Source organism: Heterocephalus glaber, unplaced genomic scaffold, assembly GCF_053883595.1.
Source record: "Heterocephalus glaber isolate CG9 unplaced genomic scaffold, H.glaber_assembly_v1.0 deba00001479, whole genome shotgun sequence".
In the NCBI taxonomy this organism is placed as follows: domain Eukaryota; kingdom Metazoa; phylum Chordata; class Mammalia; order Rodentia; family Bathyergidae; genus Heterocephalus; species Heterocephalus glaber.
The window spans coordinates 11,407,695-11,432,737 of NW_028258316.1; the positions used below are offsets into that span (position 1 = coordinate 11,407,695).

General features: G+C 47.3%; 1 protein-coding gene across 15 annotated transcripts in view; it reads left to right on the forward strand.

Annotated features, from left to right (window-relative positions):
- Dennd1a (DENN domain containing 1A) overlaps window positions 1-25,043 on the forward strand; it is a 518,837-nt gene that overhangs the window by 461,397 nt on the left and 32,397 nt on the right. For all 15 annotated transcript variants that reach the window (XM_087182787.1, XM_087182786.1, XM_013073588.3 and 12 more), the window contains one exon: window positions 4,989-5,120. In XM_087182787.1, the coding sequence (XP_087038913.1) occupies window positions 4,989-5,120 (132 nt within the window). The remainder of the gene's footprint in view (window positions 1-4,988; window positions 5,121-25,043) is intronic.

Here is a 25,043-nt window from a genome sequence, read left to right on the forward strand (position 1 = left end):
TTCTGTGGATCTGGGCTTCTGAGGCAGATGAGCTGGGTTCCATGCTGGTTATGTAAGATGTTACTGTGTGGCCTTGGGTGAGTTTCTAGACTTCTGTGAAACTAGCTAGAGGAAATAGATTTTTACTGGATTAGAAGAGGTAATGTGTATAAATAGCACATAGTAGCCACTCCACAAATGAGAGTTTCTATTCTGTCCATTTTCTTTTTCTTTTTTTTTGGTTTGTTTTTGTTGTTGTTGTTGTTGTTGTTGCTTTTGTTTGTTTGTTTTTTTAATACAGTCTCACTATGTAGTCCAGGCTTGCCGTGAACTCACTATGCAGCCCAGGCTGACCTTGTACTCTCAGCAACCCTCCTGCCTCAGCCTCCCAAGTGCTGGCATCTGCCACTATGCCCAGTTGTCCATTTTCTTACATCACACACTTGGAGCAGCTTGTCTGCCCATGTGCACCCATCCCATGTACATATCCCCTGAGAAGTGGCTAGCATGGGCTACCTCTCTTTAGGTTGCTCATATGACTGCCAGAGGAATTTCTCTAGAACACAGGTCTGACCAAGCCAACTCCTTTAGTTAAGACTTTTGTGACATTGCAAACCTCCCACCTCCTCACCCAGCATGAAGCCCCCCCCCCCCCCCGCATTCTGCATGCAGGCCCTTTTGTTCCTCTGGTCTAGAATGCCACCTCTCTCATCTCTGCCTCTGCCTCCAAGGCCGCTCACAGCCCTCTTTGTCCTGTGGCTCCTGAGACCCTGGGTTTCTCCCTCCCTGATGGCTCACAGAGACTCCTGTCCAAGGACATACTGTCTGCCATGTCCATCTTCTCCACAGAGAGGTGGAGATTGGCTCAGATGGGATTTTTGATTCCAGGAAACGCTCAGGGAAAGTGACAGGAATAGAATTACTGTCTGCCGCCTTTGCCCTGCCGAGGGATGGGGTCTGGTAGAGCCCCAGTGCTCTGAGCCTTGGGGCTCCTGTGAACAGATCTGCCACCCCACAGTGGCCCCTGATCTGAGATCTGTCTGGTGTCTTCCTTCTGTGTGACCCTCCAGGACGGAATACCCTTCCCATCAGCCTCCTGTTCTTCCTTTTTAAAAATGACATTTAGAAGGTCAGTTTTCTCCTGTTTGCAAACAAAATACATGTTTATTGGGAAAAATTCAACAAGTTAGAGAAGCAAAAAGAAAATACTCATGTTTTATAACCTGCATTCTCCCTTACTATATTCTTAATATATCCCAGGCCACTAAATGTTTCCTCCACATGTCAATATTTTAAATGACTACAGGAAATTGTGTCTGCTGGGCATATATACATTATTTAATCTCATTTTGGACAACTAAGTTCCAATTTTTCTAGGCAGATATCCTCATAGGTAAAACTTTGCAACAATTCTTACTTCCAGTAGGATAAATTTCTAGAACTAGTGAGCCAAAGGGCATGTACATCTTCTAGGTTTTTCACATAAATTACCTATTTATATTCCTAGCAGCAAGGTATGAGAACCTGCTGCCCAAACCCTGCACTGACAGCTCAGTTCTAGGCCATAATTTTATGTAATCATGAGTATCCAAACTTGCTGTATGGGCTCCCTACTATATGCATGATCTCTGCTGGAAGATACAGTAGAGGATGTACATTGTAGCTATTTTGTTCTTGACCTGGGCTCTTCCTACACTGCTCCCTGTGACTTCCTAGGAGGTAGCAATAGTTCTTTTTCCAGGTGGGAACAAGAATGAAGAAGTGAGGCAGTGAGTGGGGTGACCCACAGGACTTTGTAAGGAACTGTGTGTGCCTCTAGATCTTCTAAGTGAATGTACAGCACTGCTTTTTGATAATCAGACACTTGTATATTGGATACATTTACCTTCCAAATCTTTAGTTCAATTTTACAAAGATTTGTTGGGGAACATGTGCTAGATTCAAAAGAATCCAGGCCCCAAGGGACATACAGCCTACAGGGATACACAGATCACTAGCACAGGGCATGGCAATGTCTTCATGGGTCTAGTGAAAAGGGTGACGGAAAAGGAGAGGTCACTTCTGATCGTGCTCTGAGCACTCTTATGTCCAGGATACCTACACTTGTGCTCTTTTTATGGGTTGAGGAGTCACTAGCCCTGGCTCCTCCACTTTCTGGCTTTGTGGCCTTGGGTAGTTACCTCCTCTGAGCCTTATTGCCTCACCTATAAAAGAGATAATCTGCTTACCTTGTGATTATTGTGGGAACTATGTGAAAATGAAGACCAGGGCCGGGGATTTAGCTCAGGGGTGCTGTGCCTGACTCGCAAGCACAAGGTCCTGAGTTTGATCCCTGGTATTAAAAAAAACAAAGAAAATGGGAGCCAGGGATTTAGCTCAGTGGTTTCGCTGCCTGCTGCACAAGCGCAAGGACCCGAGTTCAATCCCCGGTACCAAAAAGAAGAAAATGAAGACTAAGGATCTGGAAAAGTACCCACCAGGGAAAAGGACTTGCTCTACACAGGGTAGCTCTCTCTATCCTTTGCAGTGGGTAAGGATCTCACGTTCAGTTTGCACAGTGCTGGAGCATTTTTCAAAGCTTCCTCATGTCTTATCTCATTTAACTCATTCTCCCAATAGCTTTGAAATTTTCCCAGCAGGTGATCATGTCCCCATTGTAAAAATGAAGAAAGAGTTGCAAAGAAATTGAATAAATTTGAATGATCAGACAGCTAGTTAATGGTAAAAACAAAACTAGAAGGCATTTTTTATTTATACATTTAAACTATAACACTTTACCCCAAAACAGCTACCACATGCATTTTCTTTTTTTAAATAGCTATCATATTAGAATTTTTCAATTTACATCCCCTTGTACCATATGCAGCTCCATTTTCTCAGCCATACACGCATGCATGGAAGCACAATACAGTAGTGCCTGGTTTCACGAACTTCATTTTTCCCATGATTCTGATCAAAACCGAATTACAAGCATATCCTGGACCCATCAGGAATTTGTTACCGTTTGGCCTTGTTCAGCCTCTGTGTCTACCTGGATCCAAAATGCCTTCTTTGCTCTTTGTTGCTTTCTGGCACAGAAGTAGCTGCACACATGCACGCACGCGCACACACACACACACACACTTTGTTCTACTGGACCTGAGCTCCTTGGGACTGGCCCTTTCCAAATGAGACATTTTTAGTTGGGTGTCAGCTGCCTCTTTCATCATGGAGCCTTAGCCCTGGCTGAGACTGCCAGTCCTTTGTGGGCCACTTCATCCAAGCCCTCCCTGGAAAGCCAAGAGATCATCAGCCCCCTGAACTCTTTACCAAGCAACAGAGGTGCCTCAGAGCTGGCCTTGACAACCAGACTCTTCCTTAGAAAAGGAAGCCAGGAAGTACGCAGCTGGATGTATGAGATCAAATAAATATATGGGGGGGGGGGTGATAATGTACAATTGCTATAGTTTCTTGAGTAGCTAATAATGTTCTAGGCATATATGTTACATTACTTATCTCCTTTAATCCTCATAACTACCAAATCCCATTTTACAGATGAAGAAACTGAGGCTCGGGAATGTTATATATGTTTCCTCCTTAATATACCATTATTGAATGATCAACCGCTTTCCCCCATGACGTAGCATTCAGGTTATTCAGCCAAGAAGTTAAGAGCAACCAATTATCAAAAGTCTGATGTGCAGAGTTTATTGAGTATTAAGGGAGTACGTTCTGTTGACCAAAGTGTATGTTTGTTTTTACAATGAAAAGAATTGGAAAATATCTTTACAGTTTGAGTCAGGCTCTGAGTTGTTTTTAGATGGTTAAAAAAAAAGAGATTATTTAAATGTTATTTCTTAGTACATTTATTCTCTGCCTTACTGTGAAGATTGAAGCAACTTTCTTGCCCTAAATGAAACACGTAACGCCTGTGGCACAAGCGGGCCACATCTGTGTTCCACTTAGCCCATGTTTGTTAAACCAGTGTTCACCAGAGGCCCCATTACCTGCCTTTTGCACACTGGAGTTATTCTTTTCCTTAGACTTTGACTTCACTCGTTAGAAGTACAAGTGTAATGTAAATTTCTAGATTTAAAAATACATCTGTGGTTCCCTAAATGTCCCCTAAGTCAGGGGTCCTAAGTGAGAATTCAGTCTCTTTATTCTCTTCTTGAAAGACAGGATAGAAAAGAGGAACAGGGACATGACACGTTCACAAACAGTAACATCATAAGTAAGTCAACTTCTGCATTCACAGATAATCAAAGTGATGCAAATTAAAACAACAATGAGGTCTAATTTTTCACCTATTAAATTAGCAATACATTTTAAAAATGATAAGGCTAACAAGTACTGTGAAGCTGATAATGCATCCATTGTTGGTAGTTGGTGTAAATTGGAAAGCAATTTGGTGGAATGAATAAAAAGTCTTTAAAATGTTTATATATTTTGACCTAATAATTTCATTCCTAGGGCTTCCCATAGAAGAAATAATACAAAAGAATGGAAATCTGTAATATTTATCACTGGTTGAAAGTTTTTGAAAAATTAGGAATAAATAATGGTTTATTAAATTATTGTATATTTGCTCAATAGAATATTATATATTCATTGAAATTATTATAATGGCTATGTAGCACCATGGTGATGCTTATAATGTATTACGGAAAATAGGACATAAAATTAAGAATGAGCTGTGATTGCAAGTAATTTTTAAATGTCTGCATGTAAAAAAAGTGAATATGTAAAAATGAAAATAGCTATGTAAGATAGTGGGCTAAAACATGACTTTTTCACTGCTGTGAATTACATTATCTTTATAATTTAATGTAGGTGATTTTGGTCCCTCTAGTCCTTAAAAGTCAAAGGGTCAAGTTAGCTTTCCATTTCCTCCCTCTCTCCAGGAGGATAGGCTCAGAACCCCACCCCCACCCCCAGGGAGTTCCTTGTCAGGCTTCTTAGCTGTGGGCTATGAAGGAGCATGGGGCCAGGGCCCAAGCACCAACCCCAGACCATATCCCTCCCTGCAGGACTTTGCAGAAAACGGCTGTGCCTCCACTGCAGAAGAGCCACTGCCAAAGACTGCGCCATCGCCACTAGTGCAGGCCAAGGACCCCAAGCTCCGAGAGGACCGGAGGCCAATCACCGTCCATTTTGGGCAGGTATGTACCCTGGCCCTTTTATGGGTCTATTTCATTTTTTGGTTTGAAGCTTTTGTTTTGTTTGTACCAGAAACTGTAGCACATGCCACAGACAGTTTCTCATTCCAGCTCTCCTTGGCAAAGCAGCTCTGCAGAGTTTTTCACTTGAAATGTTTATCTGGTATAAACATGTTTTGAAGGTGAATATTCAAAAATTTGGAGGAGACAGCATGGCTCTGGTCATCAGCTAGCTCTGAGATTGAATAAAGTCATTAAATGCAGCTGCTGCCTCCCCTACTCCCAAGCACAGTGTTTAAGGTGCCTGTTAGCTAAGCATCTCATTAGAACACTTTAGCATCCCAGGCCCTTCTTTGCACCTTCAAATAAAAGGCAACAAGCAAAGCCTTAAAAAAATCAATTAGGAGTTCTTTATTAATGTACTTCCTGAAAATCAATATTGGGAGTCATGCTTCTCAGAGTAAACACCCTCGCTACAATTCTAGAGATCCAATTCTTTACCCAACTATTTTCAATAATTTGAACATTGACAATTTGTCTTGCCCTCCCCTTAGGTAACACATTGTACTCCATATGGAAACTAAAATTTTTTATCCATTTCCTATCCATCGTTAAATTTTTGGTTGAAAAATATTATATACCTTTCCCTTCTCTTGAACTGATTCCTTTGGTTAACAAAAGTCTTTTTTTTTTTTTTTTTTTTTTTTTTTTGAGAAATGGCTCTGTTAGCAAGATATGGCTGTAACTAGAATCTGCAAGGTTATTTATTTTTAAATCACCTGATTCATTACCCATTTGTTAGCTGAGGCATGATTATACTAGTCTTTAAATGATTTTTACTTTAGATGTGATTGTTATTTTACCACACAAATGGCCTAGAATTGTACATTTAAAACATTCCTGTTTATCAAGTGCATGCTATGCACCAGGCATTGAGTAATTTAGCAGTGGAGGGAACTAATGAAATTATTGCTGTGGCTATTACTATAAGATATGAATTGGTTGAAACATAATCATTCTTCTCTAATCAATCTTTTCAGATAATATGTTCTTACCTCTTTTAACTTAGGGTGATTTACCTACCCCCTTTTCTGCTTTTATGCCTTAAAAGGATGTTATAAAAATTGAAATGTAGTGAGTGCAAAAGAAGAAGCATGAATGGGGCAGTGTTCATTTGGTTAATTATCATCTTCAAATTTCAGTGGTGTTGGTACCCTCTGAAAAGCTGCCTGCTCCCAGCTAGGGCCCTGTTGGAAAATTCTGCACCCTAGTTCCCGGCTGTGTTTGCTGAAAGCACAGCCCCTGGTTGTCACCAGCATGGCATTCCAGAGTCAGCTTCCTGCTTTCCTTTGTCCTCATTCCTGCACATACTAACCTGCCATGAAAGGAGCCCCTCGCTGGAGTTTGGAGCCCATTACAGAGAAAGAGGGGGCGGGGGGAGAGGGATTTCATGGTGTTAAACATTCCTTTTTCGAAACACAAAAAAAGGAGGCCCTATTTGAAATGGAGAAAGACTTTCTTTTCCATTTCAGCAAGAAATAGAGATGCTTTAATGTCATTCCTAGCTAAATGCAGAATAAGAGTGTGTGCATGTGCACGGGTGGGGGATAAACAATTAAAAAAGCCACCCCAAACTCTGTTGAAATAAGAGCTGTCTGTGCCTTCACAGGTCTGCAAACTGGAGAGGATGAAAGTGGCTTTTTTTCCCCGTTTGTCACTTCCCTCACGTGGCTGCCAGCATTATGCAAGTGTACAGGAAGGCAGGATTTTTTTTTAATGCATGCATGTGGATTAAGGTCAAGCCCCTAGTATCAGCCATGCAGCGGGCTCTCTCCCTTCCAGCTGCAGCCGCAGAGCCTACCCACAGCCACGAGATGCCTTAATTGAGACGTGCTGTCAAAGTGACAAACACATTTGCATACAGTCTACACTCTATTTATTTTCTCTGGAAAGGTCTACAGTCTGCTGTTGGTTGAACACTCTTAATCAGTTTGCTGTAAGTGAACTGCCAGCTAGCTCACTTGTCCCTGCCCCTTCTTCATTAGGTGACAGATTAGCTGCTGGGGGATGGGCCAGGAAACCACAGACCCCTTTCTTTTAACTCTTTCCAGCTTTGTCTGGTGGTTGGTTATCCTTCAGTGCTTCCCCAGAGCCTGGTGTGATGGTCCATTGGCCACAGCATGTAAAGCTACTACTACTGGCAGTCGAGAGTTTTAGGGACTCCGATATTCTACCTAAAGGACAGGCCTTCGAGTTCCAGTTCATACATTTTTGCCACACTCTCCTTCCATCTGTACTGTTTCTTGTTATTTGATATTTGTCTTTAAACAGACTCAGACCTGACTCCCATACCTACATTAGCCTCATCTTAAGTGATTGGTATCTCATAAGTTTAACGTACTAGTCCACTTTTTTTCTAAACATATAAGAAACTGTTATGCTCACCCATAGATAACTAAAACCAGTCACGTAGCCCTAGTGGTATACATTCTCTTTTTGGAAAAAACAGATGGGATTCCCAAATATCTTGTGTCTTCTCGCCATAGCCCTTTGAAGAAAGGATCATTAGCCCCGTTTTATGGACTCAAGAGGTGGAGCTCAGGGACCTGAAGGGAACCGCCTAAGATTGTGTCACCAGCACAGAAAGCAGACTATCTGACTCAAGCCCACATCAGCTCCTATACCAAAAGGGACTTCAGCTGTTCAATATGTCTGTTGAAGCTGATGTGTGTCAGCAAAATAATTCACCTATCAGATCTTGCACACTAACTACAGAAAAACCTTTGCTCTGGGTTTGCATTTCTGAGACTTTCATTAAGAACACCAGTGGCAGGCCAGGGATTTAGCTCAATGGTTCTGCCGTTTGCCTCACAAGCACAAGGACCTGAGTTTGACCCCTGGTACCAAAAGGAAAAAAGAAAGAAAGAACGCCAGTGGGGATGCCCACTATTGAGATGGCTGCATTAATCTCTCCACCTTACAAAGATGGTGCCCATGCAGCTAGTCAGGGCAGCTCTGTGGTGACATCCCACTGGGTGACATGGAGAGGTGGTTGTGTCAGAGTGGCCCCTGCCAAGAGAAAAGGCACTCTGTTGTCCTCTGCCTCAGTACCTCAGCAGAGTTTCTCCTTCGAGGCCGAGACTCCCTCCATTCAGTTATGCATCTAATCACCCACATACCATGTATAAGACACATAAGTCTTCAGTGTCCATACTGGTAGGGTGTAATGGTGGAGACAGACCAGGACATCAATAGTCCCATCCCAGAGTATGACGGGTGAGGAGAGAGGTGAGGCCAGCACACTCTGAGGGCCCCAAAGAGGCAACCTCTTCACCCCCAGGACCACCCTACATATATTAAAAGTTATTTTGTCAACAAACTGAACTCACAACAAGTCATTTGTTTGCTAAGGCAGATATAAGTTACACCACTCAGAGTTTGAGATGAGCAAAGTGGATTCTTAGCTGGCCTCTGCATCTTTATCATTTATGGTTTCTTTGAAGAGTTCAAAGGTGTCAGATAGCTTGAGAATGCCTGTTTCTACCTTGGGAAATGTTTAAAGAGGATTTAAGTAATTATTTTCGCCTTTCTCATGTTTAGAATCAATTGAGAAATAAGGTCCAGGAGACAGTCAAATGAAATTAAAATGCCAGCTTTTTAAATTAAGACTAAAAGAAGAATATTGCTTTAGACCTGGGGCCAAATGGTTGCTAAAACATTGCCTCGGAATTTAAAAGACTGAGTTACTTCATACAGGATAAGTGTACTGGGACACTGCAGCCTACAGGCCCCTAGCAAGGAGGGGCTGTGGGCCTAGTGGGGAGCTGGCAAGGATGGAGAAGCTTCCTGCCAGACCCCACTTCCTTCCCAGACCCCAGGAGAGGCCCCACCTACCCCCAGGAAAGGGATGAGAAGACAGGCAGAGACCCCATAAAAGTTCCCCCTGCTTTTCTCTTCTGGGATGGGGAATGGCTACGGACACAATCAGGAAGCAGTGTCCTCCCCCCACAGCCTGGCAACTTCCCTAGCCAGAACAACTTGCCGTAACCCCTCCTCTTGGGAAGAGTCAGCAGAGGTAGTGCCCCACAGAAACTGCTCTGTTCCCTGCATTTTCTCAGATGGCCAAGCCACTAAGTGCTTTCTCATCTGTGCTTGTTGCATTGGTCTTTACCATGGGCTAATGAGGACAAAAGCCCCCTCAAAGCCCTTGTACAAATGAGGAAAACACTCAGCTTGGACACTGTTTGCTGGAAGGAATAGCTCATCCCTGCTCGAAAGCCATCACAGCCCCTCTGCTTATCTTGACCATGTGCAGCTCTCCCTTCTGACGAGGGAACTGGGCTGGCTCTGGAGTCCAGGGACACTGGGTGCAGCCTGCTCATGGCATTGGCCAGGGCCAGGCTAACTTTCTCAAGAGCCCCATTGATAGGAAAGCACATTGCCTGAAAATACACGTCAAACCCCTTTCAAAATCCCCTTCTTCATGTTTCCCCTAAGTGATTGATCTGCAAACAGAGTAATTACCTGCTTTCCAATCTGTCAAACTATAAAAAATTATGTATTGAAAGGTGCCTCTGTTCTCTCATTTGGGCAAAGATCTTTGACATTGTTTAATGTGAAGCTTAAAAAGCTGGTTAAACCAGAGTCCCAGTCAAGCACCACTGTGGCTTCCAGAGAACCAGCTGTCCAGAGAGTTCCGGATACCATTGTAGGACCAGCTCTTAGAATGCGATTGCTGCTTGTCTGGAGAGTCCTCACTTTCCGGGTGTGAGCTCGTCATTTAGTACCTATCCCACGCTGCACAGGAGAAGGCACTTAGTCACTAAATAGCTTCTCAGCACCCTTGGCTCTGAGTGCCCTGATAAACCCCTTCTGCTCCACTTAGGTTGAAAGCAGCCAGGGATTTAGCTCAGTGGTTCCATTGCCTGCCCCACAAGCACAAGGACCCGAATTCATTCCCCAGTACCAAAAAAAAAATCCATTTAGGTTGAAAGTGACACACCCTTCAATTCAGCCATTGCTCCCAACCACCTCCAGCAGGTGTTCTGTGTTTCCCAGACACCTCAAGCGCTGGCCTGCAGGGAGAACATACACTCCCCACAAAACCCTACACCTCCATCCCCCACCTCAGCAAGTAGTGCTGCTGTCCATACAGAACCTGGCTCCACATGCCATCCCAGAGCCTCTCCCTTCCACCTCCCAATGCTGCTGAGTCCCTCCTCTCCATCGACTGCTTCAGCCTTGATGCTAGCTGCATGACTGCACTCTGCCACAGACCCCTAAGCTGCACCCCTGCTGCAGTCCCCACATGGCCTTGAAGGGGCTGCCTGAAGTATGCATAGGAACCGTGTCACCCATCTCCCAGCCTCCCCTAAAAATTCCATCTTCTGCCTTGGCATGGCCCATGAGGACCTTCCCCACCTTGCCTGTCCAGTCCCACAGCAGATCCCTTTTATAAATCCTGCCCTAGGAAGAGTTGGCTGTGCTTGTGTTTGTGCTACCCCGGACTTCGCACTTGCCATGCTTCTCACAGTCTTGTGATCGTCTCTTTAATGCCTTCCTCTTCCATGAAAACCTGAGTCTCTCAGAGTCTGTCTTCTGCAGAGCCTGGCACAGAGCTGTCTATAAACATCCCAGGGTTTTGTTACTGCTGTGGATGTTTAAATTAGGTCATAATTGATTGATTGTTGTTTAAGTACTCACTATGTGTCCAGCAAGTTATTTGGTTTCATTTCAGTTGCTGTGCTTATAATTCTGTTCAATTGAACAAGAAAAATGAATATTCAATTAGTGGTCAAAAACTGTTTCCAAATTCACTTTCCATTTAAGGATTAGTTTCCAAGTAGAAACAGCTTTGTGTTATAGGTGCTTATATCCTGTCTCATTTTATTTTGTGTGTTTTTATGAGATCCTAAGAGAAGGGAGAGGAATAAAGCAGAGGACTAGGACTTCCTTCCCTCCACCCCGAGGGCTAGCATACCTGTGCAGGGGAGGGAGAAGAGAGGAGCCAGAAAGGAGAGAGGCCCATCATCCAGTGAATCGTGGAATAAAGCAGCCGCATAAATCAGACATAACGATTTATCTGTAAAAGAGACTAATGATACAAACCAAGTGCAAAATGTGAAGATAACTTGCATTATATGTTGTGTGGGGGGGTGTTTTGTTTTTTTGTTTTTTACTTTAAAGATGTTTTTCTTAGGAAAGTTTGAAAATTTGAAGATGGACTGGGATGTTAGATGACATTGTTAATATCATGGTTTTTGTATGTATTCCTTACCTTTATTCCTAGGAGATACATGCTGAAGTATTTAGCAGTGAAATAGCATGATGCCAGAAACTTGCTTCCAAATGGTATGGCCAAAAAATTATACATACATACAAACCCATATGCACACAGACACAGACACACATATAGAACTTATTCCTGGAGATGGAGGAAAAACCAAATACAGACACCTCTCTTCCCCTAAATTTAACTGCTGATAGGCAAATGCAGATCATTTGCTAGAGACAGTGAGGTAGCATGAATGAAGCACAGATTGATAGGTTGGTTGGTTGATTTAGAGATAGGGTCTCACTATGTAGTTTAGGCTGGCCTTGAACTCACAGTGTAACCCATGCTAGCCTTGAACTCATGGCAGTCCTCCTGCCTCAGCCTTCCAAGTGCTGGGATTACAGGCATGGACCACTGCATTCAGCAAGCACAGATGGTAGAATCAGACAAGTCTGGGCTCAAATTTCATTTGACGCTAACTACCTGGTGACTTTCAAAAAGTTGTGTAACCTCCATGAAACTCAGTTTGCTCACCTTTAGACAGGGAATGATAATACTACCATCATAGGTTCCTATCAGGATTAAATGAGATATGGCCTAAAAATAACTTGTTCAGGCTGGCATTTAGGCCCAAGGTAAATATCAGTCTCTTTCCCCAGTGGGCAAGAGCAGAGCCAGCTATCAGACCACCTAAGCCTTGGTCCTCCCAGTGCATGGCAGTCCTCTTGGATCTCGGAACATGTATGCCCTTGGACTGCCTTCCTACCTGGACAGGCTTGTAACTGACCTGTGTCCCCACAGCTCTTGATAGGAAAGCAAAGTCTACCAAAGGAGGCCAAGTGTCATCATGCTGAAGGAGAGGTACTGGTGATGTGGCCCAGAGCTGTTGCTGGAGATAGTAGATGATGCTGCCAAAGTCTGACTTGGACTGGAGCAGATGGGATGGGTGGCAGTTTGGGACACCAGCATCAGGTGTGAACAGGCTGGCGAGTGTTGGAATCTACAGTCTACATTCATTTTCTCAGCTAGCTCATCAGCCATGTTCTCAGAGCCCAAGATCAAGCTCTATGCACACTGCTCCTTCCAGGCCTACTGTTTTTTTGTTTGTTTGTTTGTTTTTTGTACCAGGGATCGAACTTGGGTCCTTGCGCTTGTGCAGCAGGCGGCAAAACCACTGAGCTAAATCCCCGGCCCTCCAGGCCTACTGTTTCCAGATATTTCCTCCTTTTCATTGCCCCTTCTTCGCTCGTTTTATCCAGTCTTTGTGTGAGAAAGCAGAACCACTGCACCATGATGGCTGCCTTCCCTCCAGCTCTGATTTGGCCTTTGAAGCAGCTGCAGAGTGACGTGACAGCGCCCTACCTTCCTTCCTGGTGGCATGGCTGTCCAAAGTTGTTTCAACTCCCTGCCATTACCAAAAGCAGCTTAGCCCCAGCTGGCAGTGGGTTTCTGTCTATAGTAGTTGACTAGGCCTGTCTTCCATGTGCACTCAACTTTCCACAGCCCAGCTTAGCCCAGAGACTGCTTTGTGATGAAAGCTTCACAAGGCTGGGGTTTCCTCCTCTGGGTAGACACATTTGATTTCAGGAGGGGAAATTTGCCAAAGAAGAGAAATCAGATTCTGGAAATTCATAAGGACCCAGTTGGAAATTGAGGAGACTTCTGACCAAGCATTCTGTGCTGCCTTCTTAAGCAGTACTCATTGCAAGGAGCTGAAGAGGCCAGAAAGCTCAGTGGTGTGGGTAGAGCTCCTAGTTTGCTTGGAAGGACTGAGAAATAGCAGCAACCAATGAAAATCCAGCTTCAAAACAGCAACTTGCTTTGTAAGCTACACCATGTCCACTGGGCATAGTGAAGGTCAGCTGCAGAAGGGCTGGGGCCAAGGTCAGTCTCTGCCCTAGACCACCCCTCCTACTGGGATCTGAGCACTTGAGTGTCAGTCTGAGTCCCTCCATGTGCTAGGAATCCAGTGGTCTGAGTGTGGCTGGGGCGGGGCTGAGTTGCCCACCACCTGCCAGGCACTGCACTGGCACCTGGAGAAATAGGTCTTCATGTACTACCACCACCATTCAATAGGTTGGCCCATGTAATCTGCTCAGCTACCCTGTGAAGGTCTTGGATTTATCCCTTTGCAGAGGGTCAATGCGTGGTAGTCAGGGAGGTAGGTGCCAGGTGTCCTAGATTGAAGAGATGGAGACAGTTGTCCATAGCTCTCTGTGATGGCTTCTTGGAGAGCAGCAGGATCACCTGCAGTCCAGGGGCCAGTTGTGGAGAGGTAGAGAAGCCAAGAATCTAGGTCATTTGTTCAGCAGGAAATCACTGATGACTCTTCTGAGCCACATCTGTGAAAACAGGGATGGCAATGACCCAGTCCCCGACTTCTGGTAGCCCACAGTTTGATAGCCAGTGGTTCAACTTAATCCATCTGGTTGTTCTGAAAGGCCTGTGTGATCAGGCTGTGGGGGATCCCCAAGTTCCCTGTTTGCCCTTTTCATTTGTCTTCAACTCCAACCAGTTTGGTCCTCAGAGCCATTCCCCTGCCAGCATCCTTAGGACCTGTCCATCACCTCCTCACCAGTGACTTGCTGGACAGCACTGCAACATCAACACGAGGAACGATCACACCTCACTCTTTGTCTGCTTCAAGGGCTAGGCAGAGTGCTCGTTTCCCTAGGGTGTGTGGGAACCATTTCTTCAGGCTTTGTCTCAGATACGTGAGGAAGGTTCCAAACCCAGGAGGCTAAACATGGGAGCTCTTCTGGGCTATTCTAGGACGGGATGGCAGCTGACTTCCTGCTAAGTCCCACATTTCCTGTCGTGGACCAGGCAGTCCCCACTTGCTTTTTCCAGCTGATCACAATGAAGGATTCTCATCTTTAAATCATTCATTTCCCCAAGGTGAATTCTCCAGAAAGATCTAGCCAAAATACACAAAGAGGAATGGAAATTGCTCTGGTCAGCCACATACAGAGTCTGGCCGAAGGAGGTCTGAGCTGGGCTTTGAACCTGGAACTGTGTTTTGTCTTCCCTTCCCTTAGACGGTGCTCCTACCAGGCTCTGGCCTGTTTCTGATTGCACTCCATGGAAGCCAGGGGGTGCTCTACCCATGGTTTCTAGCACCATTTTTGTTTTGGGATTTCTCAGTGCCTGTTTCTAACCTGTTCCTCTTTCATGAGCTTCAGCTACTGGAGTGGCTTACCCTGCCCATGGGCTCCCTAGATCTGGCCTGTGAGACACAGAGGGTATCAGGAAACACTAGTAAGTATTGAGAAAGGCAGCCCCTCAGCCCTCCAGAGTATGAGTACCCCCCGGATTCCCTCCCTGGTCACCGATGTGCCTGTATGATCAGCATGCCAGCCTTCAGGGCCCGCCCAGAAGCCACCGCCTCCCAGCCCATCCTGACCACAGCCAGGCTTTCGGGCTTGGGAGTCCCTGCCATCCATCCTCTACTGCTGGCCAGATCCTGCTCACCCTGCAAGACTACATGAGGTGTCCCCAACATTGGGCAGAGTCTTTTTCTCTAGCCCCCCACATGTTGTATATTCATTCACTGACTTATGGGGATTTGCTCTAGGCCAGACTCTGGGCCAGGTGAAGGGGGATCCCAAGATGAATCAGCTCCTACTATCTCTGCCCCCCAGGAATGTCATTCATCTTCTCTCTCACCTGAATCCCACCTACCCTTCCAATACCCCTGCCCTGGCTAAGCCCCCCCGCTCTACCCCTGACTCCTCCAAGCCTGTGATTCTTTGCTGCACTGGGCTAGCACCAGCTCTGTCGGCTGCTTTCTGGTGGTACGCTTACACACAGTCCCCAGTCAGAGGTGGTGTTGGCTTCATCTCTCTATTCTGGGCACCTCACAGGGCCTGGCACAAACAAGCTGCCCAGTGGGAGTTTGGGGAATGACCAAATGGTGAGTGAGAGAATGCATGAAAGGTGGCAAATCAGGGGGAAATGTGGGCAGGTCGACTCATACCTGTGCCCTTGAGCAGCTGATCCATTCAGCAGAGCAGGCAAAGCTAAAATAAAAAAAAACAAAGAGGGGACCCTCGTTCCACAGTGGCTTTCTGGTGGTATGCAGAGCAGTGTTGTGAGTGACAGGCCTCGAGTCCCCGAGTCTGTCTGTGTTCAGCAATGTGACAGTGGGGCCTCTTTGCCAGGGGACCAACCAGAACCTAAAAACAGCATTTCTTTAAAGGTCTGTGTTAGAGCCGCTCCATATCTAGCTCCCTGCCAGGGAGATATTGAGCCCAGCAGGGCAAGAGCAGAAAATCTGATTCAGCGAGACCAGAGGAGGCATTTTCTCAGATTAGAATTCTCTGTGCCAAAGGTGGGGAGTTTATCACAGTAGGGAAGGGGAAATAAAACATAAAATATTGAAAATAAATTATATCCCACAAGCAAGATCCTTTGAGAGAGTCAGCTCGGTGTCCAGGCTGCACAGGAAGTCCCTGCCCTGTGGCCACAGGAATGGATGCATGTGGGGAGCTGTCTCCTGCATATCCCCCATCAATCCCTACCCGGTCAGGGCCGAGCGCTGCCTGTGGACTGGGTGAATTATTAACCCGCCCATGCCTGGGAAGGGATGACAAGGACCAACCAAGAGATGAGGGGGCAAGAAGAGGTCAGATGGACTTTGAAGGTTTTCCTTGTGATGTGGACCTGTCAGAGACAGGCCCCTCCTCAAGCATCATCTTGCTTAACCTTTTCTGCAGCTCTGTAAAATCAATGCTGTTATCATTACCCCAGGAGAGCTGATGCTCAGAGAGGTTAAGCAACTTGCCCAAGGTCATACAGTAAGTGGCAGGGCAAGAACTCAAACCCGGGCCTATCTGCTGCTACAGCCTGGGCCCTCCCTATCCCCTCATCAAGTCCTCTTCATCAGTTCTAACTACTTTCTCAACCACTAAATGAGGGCCACCAGTGTCACTATGCAGAAATGTGGCTTAGGATGACTGCAGGGGGCAAGGTCACTTGGTCCTGCTTCTCTCTCACTCCTAAGACTCATGGCTGCCCCCCCGGACCTGGAGCTTTGCTTTATCCCCAGAATGAAACTAGCTAAGCTCCAGATGCCGTAACAGGTGTAAGAACACAGTGGTGCTACCCTTCCGGATGCCTGCTATGTGCCTGGCACTGTACTCAGCAGAGCACACATTTCTTCACATCCTCTTCCCAAGACAGCGCTGCATTAGGACCACTGTCACCCCACTTTCTGCAGGGCCGAGGGCCTTATATAGCCCCCTGACTATTACAGTGAATTCAGATTGAAAGCTCCTGCTTTTGCCTTACTGTCCTGCCAGTTAGATCCTGAGACAGCAGGGTAATGACAGCCGCTCCCTGGCAGCCAAGGCTGTGTGCCAGTCTCCTGCACGCTTATCTGAGATTGCATTGACCATGTCCCCAACTGGGGACTTTTTTGGCTGATTAGTTTCAGTGTCAGTCTGCTTAGTCCATGTCTTCTGAACTATTGTGTCACATTTTGTATATACTGCAGAGAATTTCTAAATACAGTGTAATAGAAGTATGGGTAGAGAATATACAAAAGGGACTTCTCCAAAAGGGTACTGAATATATCCCACTTTCAATGCAAAGAATCATGCGGGAAAAACATTGCCCAGAAGCAGTTTAAACTGTATTTCCGGGATGTTGCTGTCCGTCAGCCTCATGGTTCCATGACTACAAACATTCTCAGCCCTCCTTGACATGCCAAAGTCCCAAACCTCCCCAGGTGAACTTCTTTACATATGCTAGAGGGATTGGCAGTAAATGTTTCCTTGGGCAGCAGGTTGGACTTTGGCAAGATGTTACCTTGGAAGGCCTGGTATCGTGAGCAGTCAGCAGAAGGCTAGAGACTGACTCTCAAGTGTGAGAACTTTTCTGTCCGCAGAGACAGGGAGGGAGAAAGGGAAGTATATGCTCAGGGCCGTCCATCAAACACTTTCCATTGCCTTAGCCATGGTGACCAGCAAGAACTCTTCTTCCCCTCTATTCCTCTCATCTGGTGATTAGAAATCCTGAAGCTTTGGTCGAACATAGAGGCACACACTTGTAATCCCAGCTACTGGGGAGGCTAAAGCAGAGGGATCCCAAGTTCAAGGCCAGCCTGGTCAAGTTGGAAGACCTTGTCTCAAAACAAAAAGGGCCGGGGATGTAGATCAGTAGTAGGGCACTTGGCCTAGCATGTGCGAGTCCCTGGAATCAGTCCTCAGCACTGCAAAAGAAAATTCCTGAAGCTTTGGAGTTCCTTGCTAGGAAGTTATTCTTTTTTTTCTTTTTTTTTGGTACCGGGGATCAGACTCCGGACCTTGCACTTGTGAGGCAGGCATCAGAACCACTGAGCTAAATCCCTGGCCCAGGAAGTTATTCTTTTTTGTTGTTTTGTTTGTTTGTTTGTTTTTTGGTACCGGGGATCAAACTCGGATCCTTCCACTGAGGAAGTTATTCTTTTATGGCCTCATGAATTCCTTTTTTTACTCCTACAACACATACCAAGGCATGCCAGATGCCAAGTCCCCAAAGTCACAGGAGGATAAGATGTTTGCTGCCTTCACAGCCCTCGGGTCTGGGAGAGACAGCTAACAAGCCACATCAAAGGAGAAATGCTAATGGACAGAGATATCCTGGTCTGAGTAGGGCACTGAGGATGCCTGGGAGGATCAGACCAGGCCATCAGAGGATGGAACTTGGAACTGGATCTTGAAGACAAGTTACCTATCAAGTAGAGCATGGCATGAGCAGAGGAGATGAGTGACTTTTCACTTCATTTTCAGGGAAAATGGGGCTAGGGTAGAGATGAGAGGCCAGTAGGGTCAAGAGCCAAACTGCACAGGTAGGCAGTGTCCAAGCCTTGAGGGAGCTTGAATCATACCCTGTGAGTGGCTAGGAGCCAGAGAAGGGATATATTCAGGAATGACAGCTAAGAACATTTATTCTGAAGTACCATGGGGAGGAACGAAAGTAGGAAAGGCAGGGAGATGTCTCATAATACCACTAACAGTTCATGCAAAAGCTAGCGAAGCCTGACCAAGGACACAGCGTAAGGGGCTGAGGATGACGAGAAGGTAGGAGACCAAAGAACCGGGCTAAGTAGGCAGTTATCATGGAATGGCACGAGGGTGGACACTGCCTGAGTTTCTCCTCATGCAGTCAGCACACTCTGGAGGTTTGAAGTTCAGCTGCAATAAAAAGGGGGAGTCCTCTGAGCTGTTCAGAGTCGATGGACACCCCCTCTACAGCCCAAAGCAACAGGTTCTGCTGAGGGACAGAATGGCCTGCTTGGGAGAAATAGGGTTTGGCTCCCTTCACCCTCATTACCTTTCATTTTCTCCAGGTTTCTACCAGCTACCTGTTTTTTACACTCTCTCGGTCCTATAAGCTCCAGGCTCTGTGTCGCTTATCTCGTCCATCCCCTGCCCCCATCCTAGGATGTGAACTGTTGTGGCTCCTGCTCCCCAGATTGCCAGCTTTTCACCACCCCAAGCCAATTCAGCCAAGGGCGATGTGCAGCTATGCTAAACGAACTTTACTAGTAGCCTCTTCAGTGCAGGCCTGTGCCCATGATGGGTGGAAAACATCTAGTTGTTTAACCAGCAACCCACAAGAACCATGCACAAGTGACTTGTTAGGCCTTTTATGCCAAGGATCCCATAAATAAATAGCAGTGTGTATCTTGGTGCAGAAGGGCTGGAGTATGGAAATAGAGGCACTGTATAAATAATACATAGTTATAAAATAAATATATAATACATTAGAGCATGTAGCCATAACCAGATCACCTAGTTTAACAATCATGGGAAATACCAAGGGTCTGCCAGGTGACTGGCTTCCTTCTATAAGTGTGCATCAGCATTAGAAATGGCCGCCAAAAGGAGGGGGTCCTCCTGCACACTGACCTTGAGGACTTTGATTGAGGCAAGTGGTGAGATAGCAGGTGGGCACCTGACACACAGCTTTTCTGCCAAGGTGTGACACCTACCATGGCCGTGTGTTCCTCCAGATGTCTTAAGGTCTACCACCAAGCAGAAGGCTGATTAGCACCAGGTTGCAGGATGTAATGGGTTTGCACCTACAGGAAGATGGTTGGCTGTGGGGAACAGGTTTTCTAATTATGTAGATATACATTGGTTTGCAAAGGGGCCTGGTGAGTTGACTTTCTCAAGTGACTCTTCCCAGAGCCGTGTAACTTTCTGCTGTTCACCCTGAAGGCAGGGCTGGGTTTTCGGAAAGTTCACTTTCCATCTCTGCCACCCCGTTTTTGAGCTCACCCCACTGGACATCAGCCTCTGGCATCGGGAACTCTGAAGAAGCAGCTAACAGGATGGCCACTGGAGTGGACGCCCCTCCCCTCGGTTGTAATGGCACAATGCTGGATTTCAGTATTTTAAATGAAAAATATATGCAGTTAGCTGTGCGCTGACAATGTCCTTGAGGATTTGACAGTGAGATTTTCCAGCAGTTGGTCTTCGTTAGGATCCTGGCAGTGTTTAATAAGGCAGTCGAACTGCTGGCACCTTGGGTTCCTGTTTGTTCTCCAAGGGCTCAGGGGCTGCTGCGGTAAGCACATCGACCAGAGCTGATCATTACAAGGGCGTACGCCACCATGAATAAAAATGTCACACATTTTCCCATCTCACAGCGGTACAAAATGTCAGTCCTGTCAAACACACATTGCAGGGAGCTGTGTGCAGTCCGTACAAATTGGAGAGCTGCATATTCCCCCAGCCTTCTGATATTCTTCATTTGAAGCTGAAGAAAAACAGTTGTTAACCTATTAGCTAGGATTTTAAACTCTGCTGAGGCGCTGGATGGTAGACTTTGACACAGATAGAAATGTATTCCAGGGTCCAGGAATTTTAAACCAGGTTCTCCATCCATTTGTTCCACAGGAAGAAAAAATACCACCCTTCTATCTAGCTAACCTGTCTTTCTTTAACAGATACACTGGGGAAATTTGGGGATATTTCACATCTAAGCTTCCTATCGCTTCAGCATTTGTATTCCACTCAAAAACTCTCTTGCTTTTGGGGATGGCCCTGGTGCTCAGCCTGTTAGGCTAGGATATCCCTGAGTTGAGTTTTTCCTGATTACAAACAAGCCAGACATGTTTCCAGTCTTGTTGTCAGTCTTATGTCCCAGATGATGGTAACAGTGACTGGTTGGCCTGGCATTATTTGCATGCATGGTAAAGACCTGACTCAGAGTTTAATGCTGGTTTCCCTCTGTTGGGCAGGCATGTACTTTGCACTTGTTGCATGCCAGGCCTTGTGCCAGGAGCCAGGGTGCCCATGTGAGGACTGTCCTTCTCAGGGGAGGGAAGAGGAAGGAGCACCCCACTCTTTGGAGTAGGAAGAGAGGAGAGAGTTCTCAGGGAAGGGAGTCCAGCCTTGAGGGATGAGCAGGAATCCATCAGGTGGGCAACTGAAGGAGTGGTTTATGGGACCGGTGTGTGTGTCAGGAAGAATAGAGGCGTGTAAGGGGCAGAGCAGGTCCTTTGTAGGGCTGGAAAGAGGAGTCTCTTTGTGATGGGGTGGGAGATGGGGTTCAAGAGGGCAAGGGCTAGATTTTGAGCAGCACTTCTGTGAACAGGGATGTGACGAGCTCCCCTGGACTGTGGGCAGCAGTGAGAGCAGTCACTGGCCTGAGAAGTGTCACTAGGGTCCCTTTTCAGAAGATGCAGAATATTCTTCTCTGTACCACTGCAAAGGCAGGAGAAAGCTTTTACTTTCATTTGCTAGGAGCATGCTGTTGGGGGTGGACATCATTTCAGAGAGATGATAAATTAGTCTTGGTTTTGCTGAGCTGGCCCTGCTCCTTACTGTACTGAGCAAACTCTCACGGAGTAGGGGCCTGGCCTGGTGGAAGGCAGGCAGCTGATGAGCCAGACCTTCCTGTGTGGGGTCAGAACACACTTACCAGGACAGGAAGCTCAAAGGATGTTAGAGGGAGAGCCACACAGGTGGGAGAGGAGCATCCTGGGGGATGAGGGGATGTTGTAGCCTCTGCCAGCTGCCGCTGTGTGCCACATCTCATGGAGGAACATGGACTCGTGCACACCTGAGCTCAGATTGTGGCTCTGCCACCTGTTACCTGTGAGGCTTGGCCTAGGCAGTCACTGAGCCACACAGCTTCAGTTTCTTTATCTGTCAAATGAGATTTCACCTTCGTGGGGTATTGAGATCATTGAGATCATGAGGCCTTACGTGTAGAGTTCATAGCACAGGGCAGCCTTTGTTGGAATCAGAGAGGGATCAGCTCTGCCAAAATCTAAAAACCATCCTTTAACCTCTGTATGAGTCCCCACCCCCTGAGAATGTCACCCAAGACCCAAGATGGCATCCCAGATGGCCATCCCAGTGTAGGTAGCAGCAATGTGCCCGCCTCCTGCTTCTGTCTGGGCAAAGAATGGCAACATCAGCAAAGCTCCCTGGCCCTGCCCAGCCACTGGGAGCATCTGGTACCCAACCTCCAGCCACCAATGGGATGCCACCTATTCAGACTGTGCACCTGCACTGCCTAAAAACAAAGGGCTCCCCTCCCCCTCCCCCACTGTTGGCCAGCCTCCCTCCCCCACCACTGTCCCCCAAGCGGCCAGGGTCACCCGGCCGCCACACAGCCTTCCCTCCCAGCTGCCTGGCTGCTTTTGTTCAGCATGTGAACTTCCCCGTCAGCCTAGCTCCTTGCACGGGAAGTAATCAGGGATCTTGACAAGGCTTCAAACCACAAATGCCACTACAAATTAACCAGCACCAATACAAAATACTACTCCTGTCAACATCGGGGAAGAATGCACTGCTCTTCAGGACCAGTTGGAGACGGCTTTCAACTCGGCACTCATGCACAGGCTCAAAGAGGATGCAGGGCCCAGCTGGAGAGAATGGCTTCTCAAGGCGCCTTATGGTGGGTGGGTGAGGGAGCCTTCAGTCCTGAGCATGCCCTCTCCAGGAGCCACCGCCCAGGCTCCAAGGCCCTGAGGCAGGTGCTACGCTTTTCTTCCAAGGCCATCTTCCAACCCAGACACCCCTGAGTCCCCTTGCAGGTGGTCCCTCAGGACAGCAAGTTGTGGGACACGTGTCTGATAGCCAGAGACAAGCCCAGCGGCACTGGTGTCCTCACTGTGTGGTGCGAATGTGGGTTAGAGCTTCAGCTTCCCTGTCTGTGGAATGGGATCACAAAAGAGCCTCTGTCTGACGATCAGCGCCCTCCGGGCTCTTCTGAACTCTCCCAGGTCCATGAAGGGTGCTCCAGCATGCAGACTCTGCCCACTCTCCCCTTTTTTTCCTTCAAAGAAGCCTCTCCTTGTTGCCCTGTGTGAGCAAACGCTCACCCAGTGGACAGTTCATCCTCCTGTGGAGTATCTTATAGGAGCATCCCACCAGATGATGATAGTTTGTTACCTCAGCAAATGCTTCAAGGACAAAGGTCAAAGAGGGCGTCCTGCTGAGCAGCTCAGACCCAGTGCATATGTCATGTGACACCAGGGCCTGGTCCGTTCCGGTTCCCCTTGCTTGAATTCTGAAGCAGAGGCGAGGATTTGATCCTCCCCAACAAGCAAGATCAGTTTGATCCAGGCTGGAGGAAGAGGACTGGAAATAATGACAAGAGTTGGGGGACAGGCGAGAGCCATGCCTGAGAGAGGTGGTTGGGCATTTCAAAGGAAACATTCCACAAAAATATCACTTCAATACACTCCCTTTTGGAGGCATATCAAAAGAAGCCCTCTTATTTCCATACCTTGCATAATAACAGATTTCCAGTCCCAAAGAGTAGAGGAGCCTTGCTCCTGGCCCAGAGGCCCTTTGTAAAGCTACAGAAAGCTTTGTCTTCCCCTCCCAACTGGGTCCCTTTCACACACAGGTCAGAGCACTGATGTGGCTACTAGCCAGGAAAATTAACCAGGTGAACTCTTCCCTCGTTAAATAGCAGCAGAGATTAATTGTGAATTTTCCCTCTCATGCTGTCTGTTCCTTGCAGCATCTGCTGATGCACATTCCCAGAGGAGACTGAGAAATCCCAGGTCGTGTCCAGCTTCCCCTCTGGGACCCCAGCACCTCTTTCTTTTGGCCCAGGTGGGGTCTGTTGGGGAGGGAAAGAATAATTCAGGTCACAATTTAGAGACAAAGGTCCTAGGAGGCCAGCTATCTCCTGCAGCAGCCACACCAGCCACACCCCACCAGCTCTGGCCCTTGGGAAGGACAGTGACCTACTCTGGAAGATTGCTTCTGCTCCCAGGGCACCCCAAACATGTGTGCACAACCATCGGCCTTTAGCAAAGCTGATTGGATTCTGTGGCCTCTGGCATCTGTCCTCTCCAGCCTCCTTGCCCATACCACCCCCTGGTTGGGGTCTAGCCTATCCCCACTGATGGACATTTCACCTTCTGTGTGACCCTCCTTTCCCAACAGTGAAATGGGGAGGCTGATTCTAACTGCACAGGGATGTTGAAGTGATTGCCCTTGGGGTGTCCTCCATTGGGGTTGAAGTAAATCCGTGATTCTATTCCTAGATCATTACTGGTCCCCTACTCCATGCAGACATCACAGGACCCCCCCCACCCCACCCCAGCTGGTAATTAACTTGAAATGAGCACATCACCTCTTCCAAAGGCTTTCAGTATCATCCACTGACTCTGGCCCTGGGCACTTCTCCCCTCCTCTCATCTTTAACATGGGGTAGCGGTGCTCATTCTCCGCAGGGGGTTACCTGAGCTAACAAATGTGCCGGGTGCAGGAAGTGCCTTGGCTGTCCCCACAGTGCAGGCAGATGGCTCCCTGGGCCCTAGGGACACCCCCTCCGCTCCTGTGTACACTGTGTTCTCTGCCCGAAGTCCGTGCCTGGCAGTTGAGCCTTTCCCTCCCAGCCCAGCGTGGGGTACCAGCTCATCCACACCGCTGAGGTAATTAGGTTGATACTCCACTGCGACTTCCCCTCCTGACCTTTTGGAAACAATGTGTTTTGCTGCATCAACAAATTAACTGCAAATCAGATGCTGTCCTCATAAATGTGGGTTTCATATCCAATAAGCTTACTCACCTGGCCCACACAGCTGACAGATATAAATGCTGAGGGCCGTAGAGATCCTGGCAAAGGCCAAAGAGTTCCTCTCTTCTCTGGGACCTCCGTGTCAATCACACCTTCCGGCTTCCCCTCTTGTGTTCACATCTCCTAGCAGTCATGTGGCCAGGGCTGGGAGTCGGTATGGAGGCCTTGTGACTGGGGGGAGTGTCTGCCAGCCCGTCCATCCTCCCAAATGTTTTAAACACCAGGGGCACCTCTTATGGTGTGCCTGATTAGGACCCTCCCCCTGACTGGAGGAAGACCGTGCTTCTTAGCCTGACATTTAAGGCCCTCTTTTATCTGACCCTGCCATCCCCTCCCAGATCAACCTGCCCCATCCTCATCTTCAGCCTTGCTCTGCTCTCGCCGGAGGACTGTGGTTCCCCTGGGCCCTGCGTCTACCTGGACTCCTACTGCCCTCATCCAGTAGAAGGGCCCTTCCTCTGTGTCTCCGTAGACCTTGGCATCCCTGTGTCCCTCCTGTACTGTGACCTCTCCACCTGAGTCCTGTTCACTCATGGACCTTGGCACCTGCTACAGAGAAGATGCCACTGTGTTTTGAACGAACAGGTGAATCATGTGCCTCCTTTGGAAAGTAC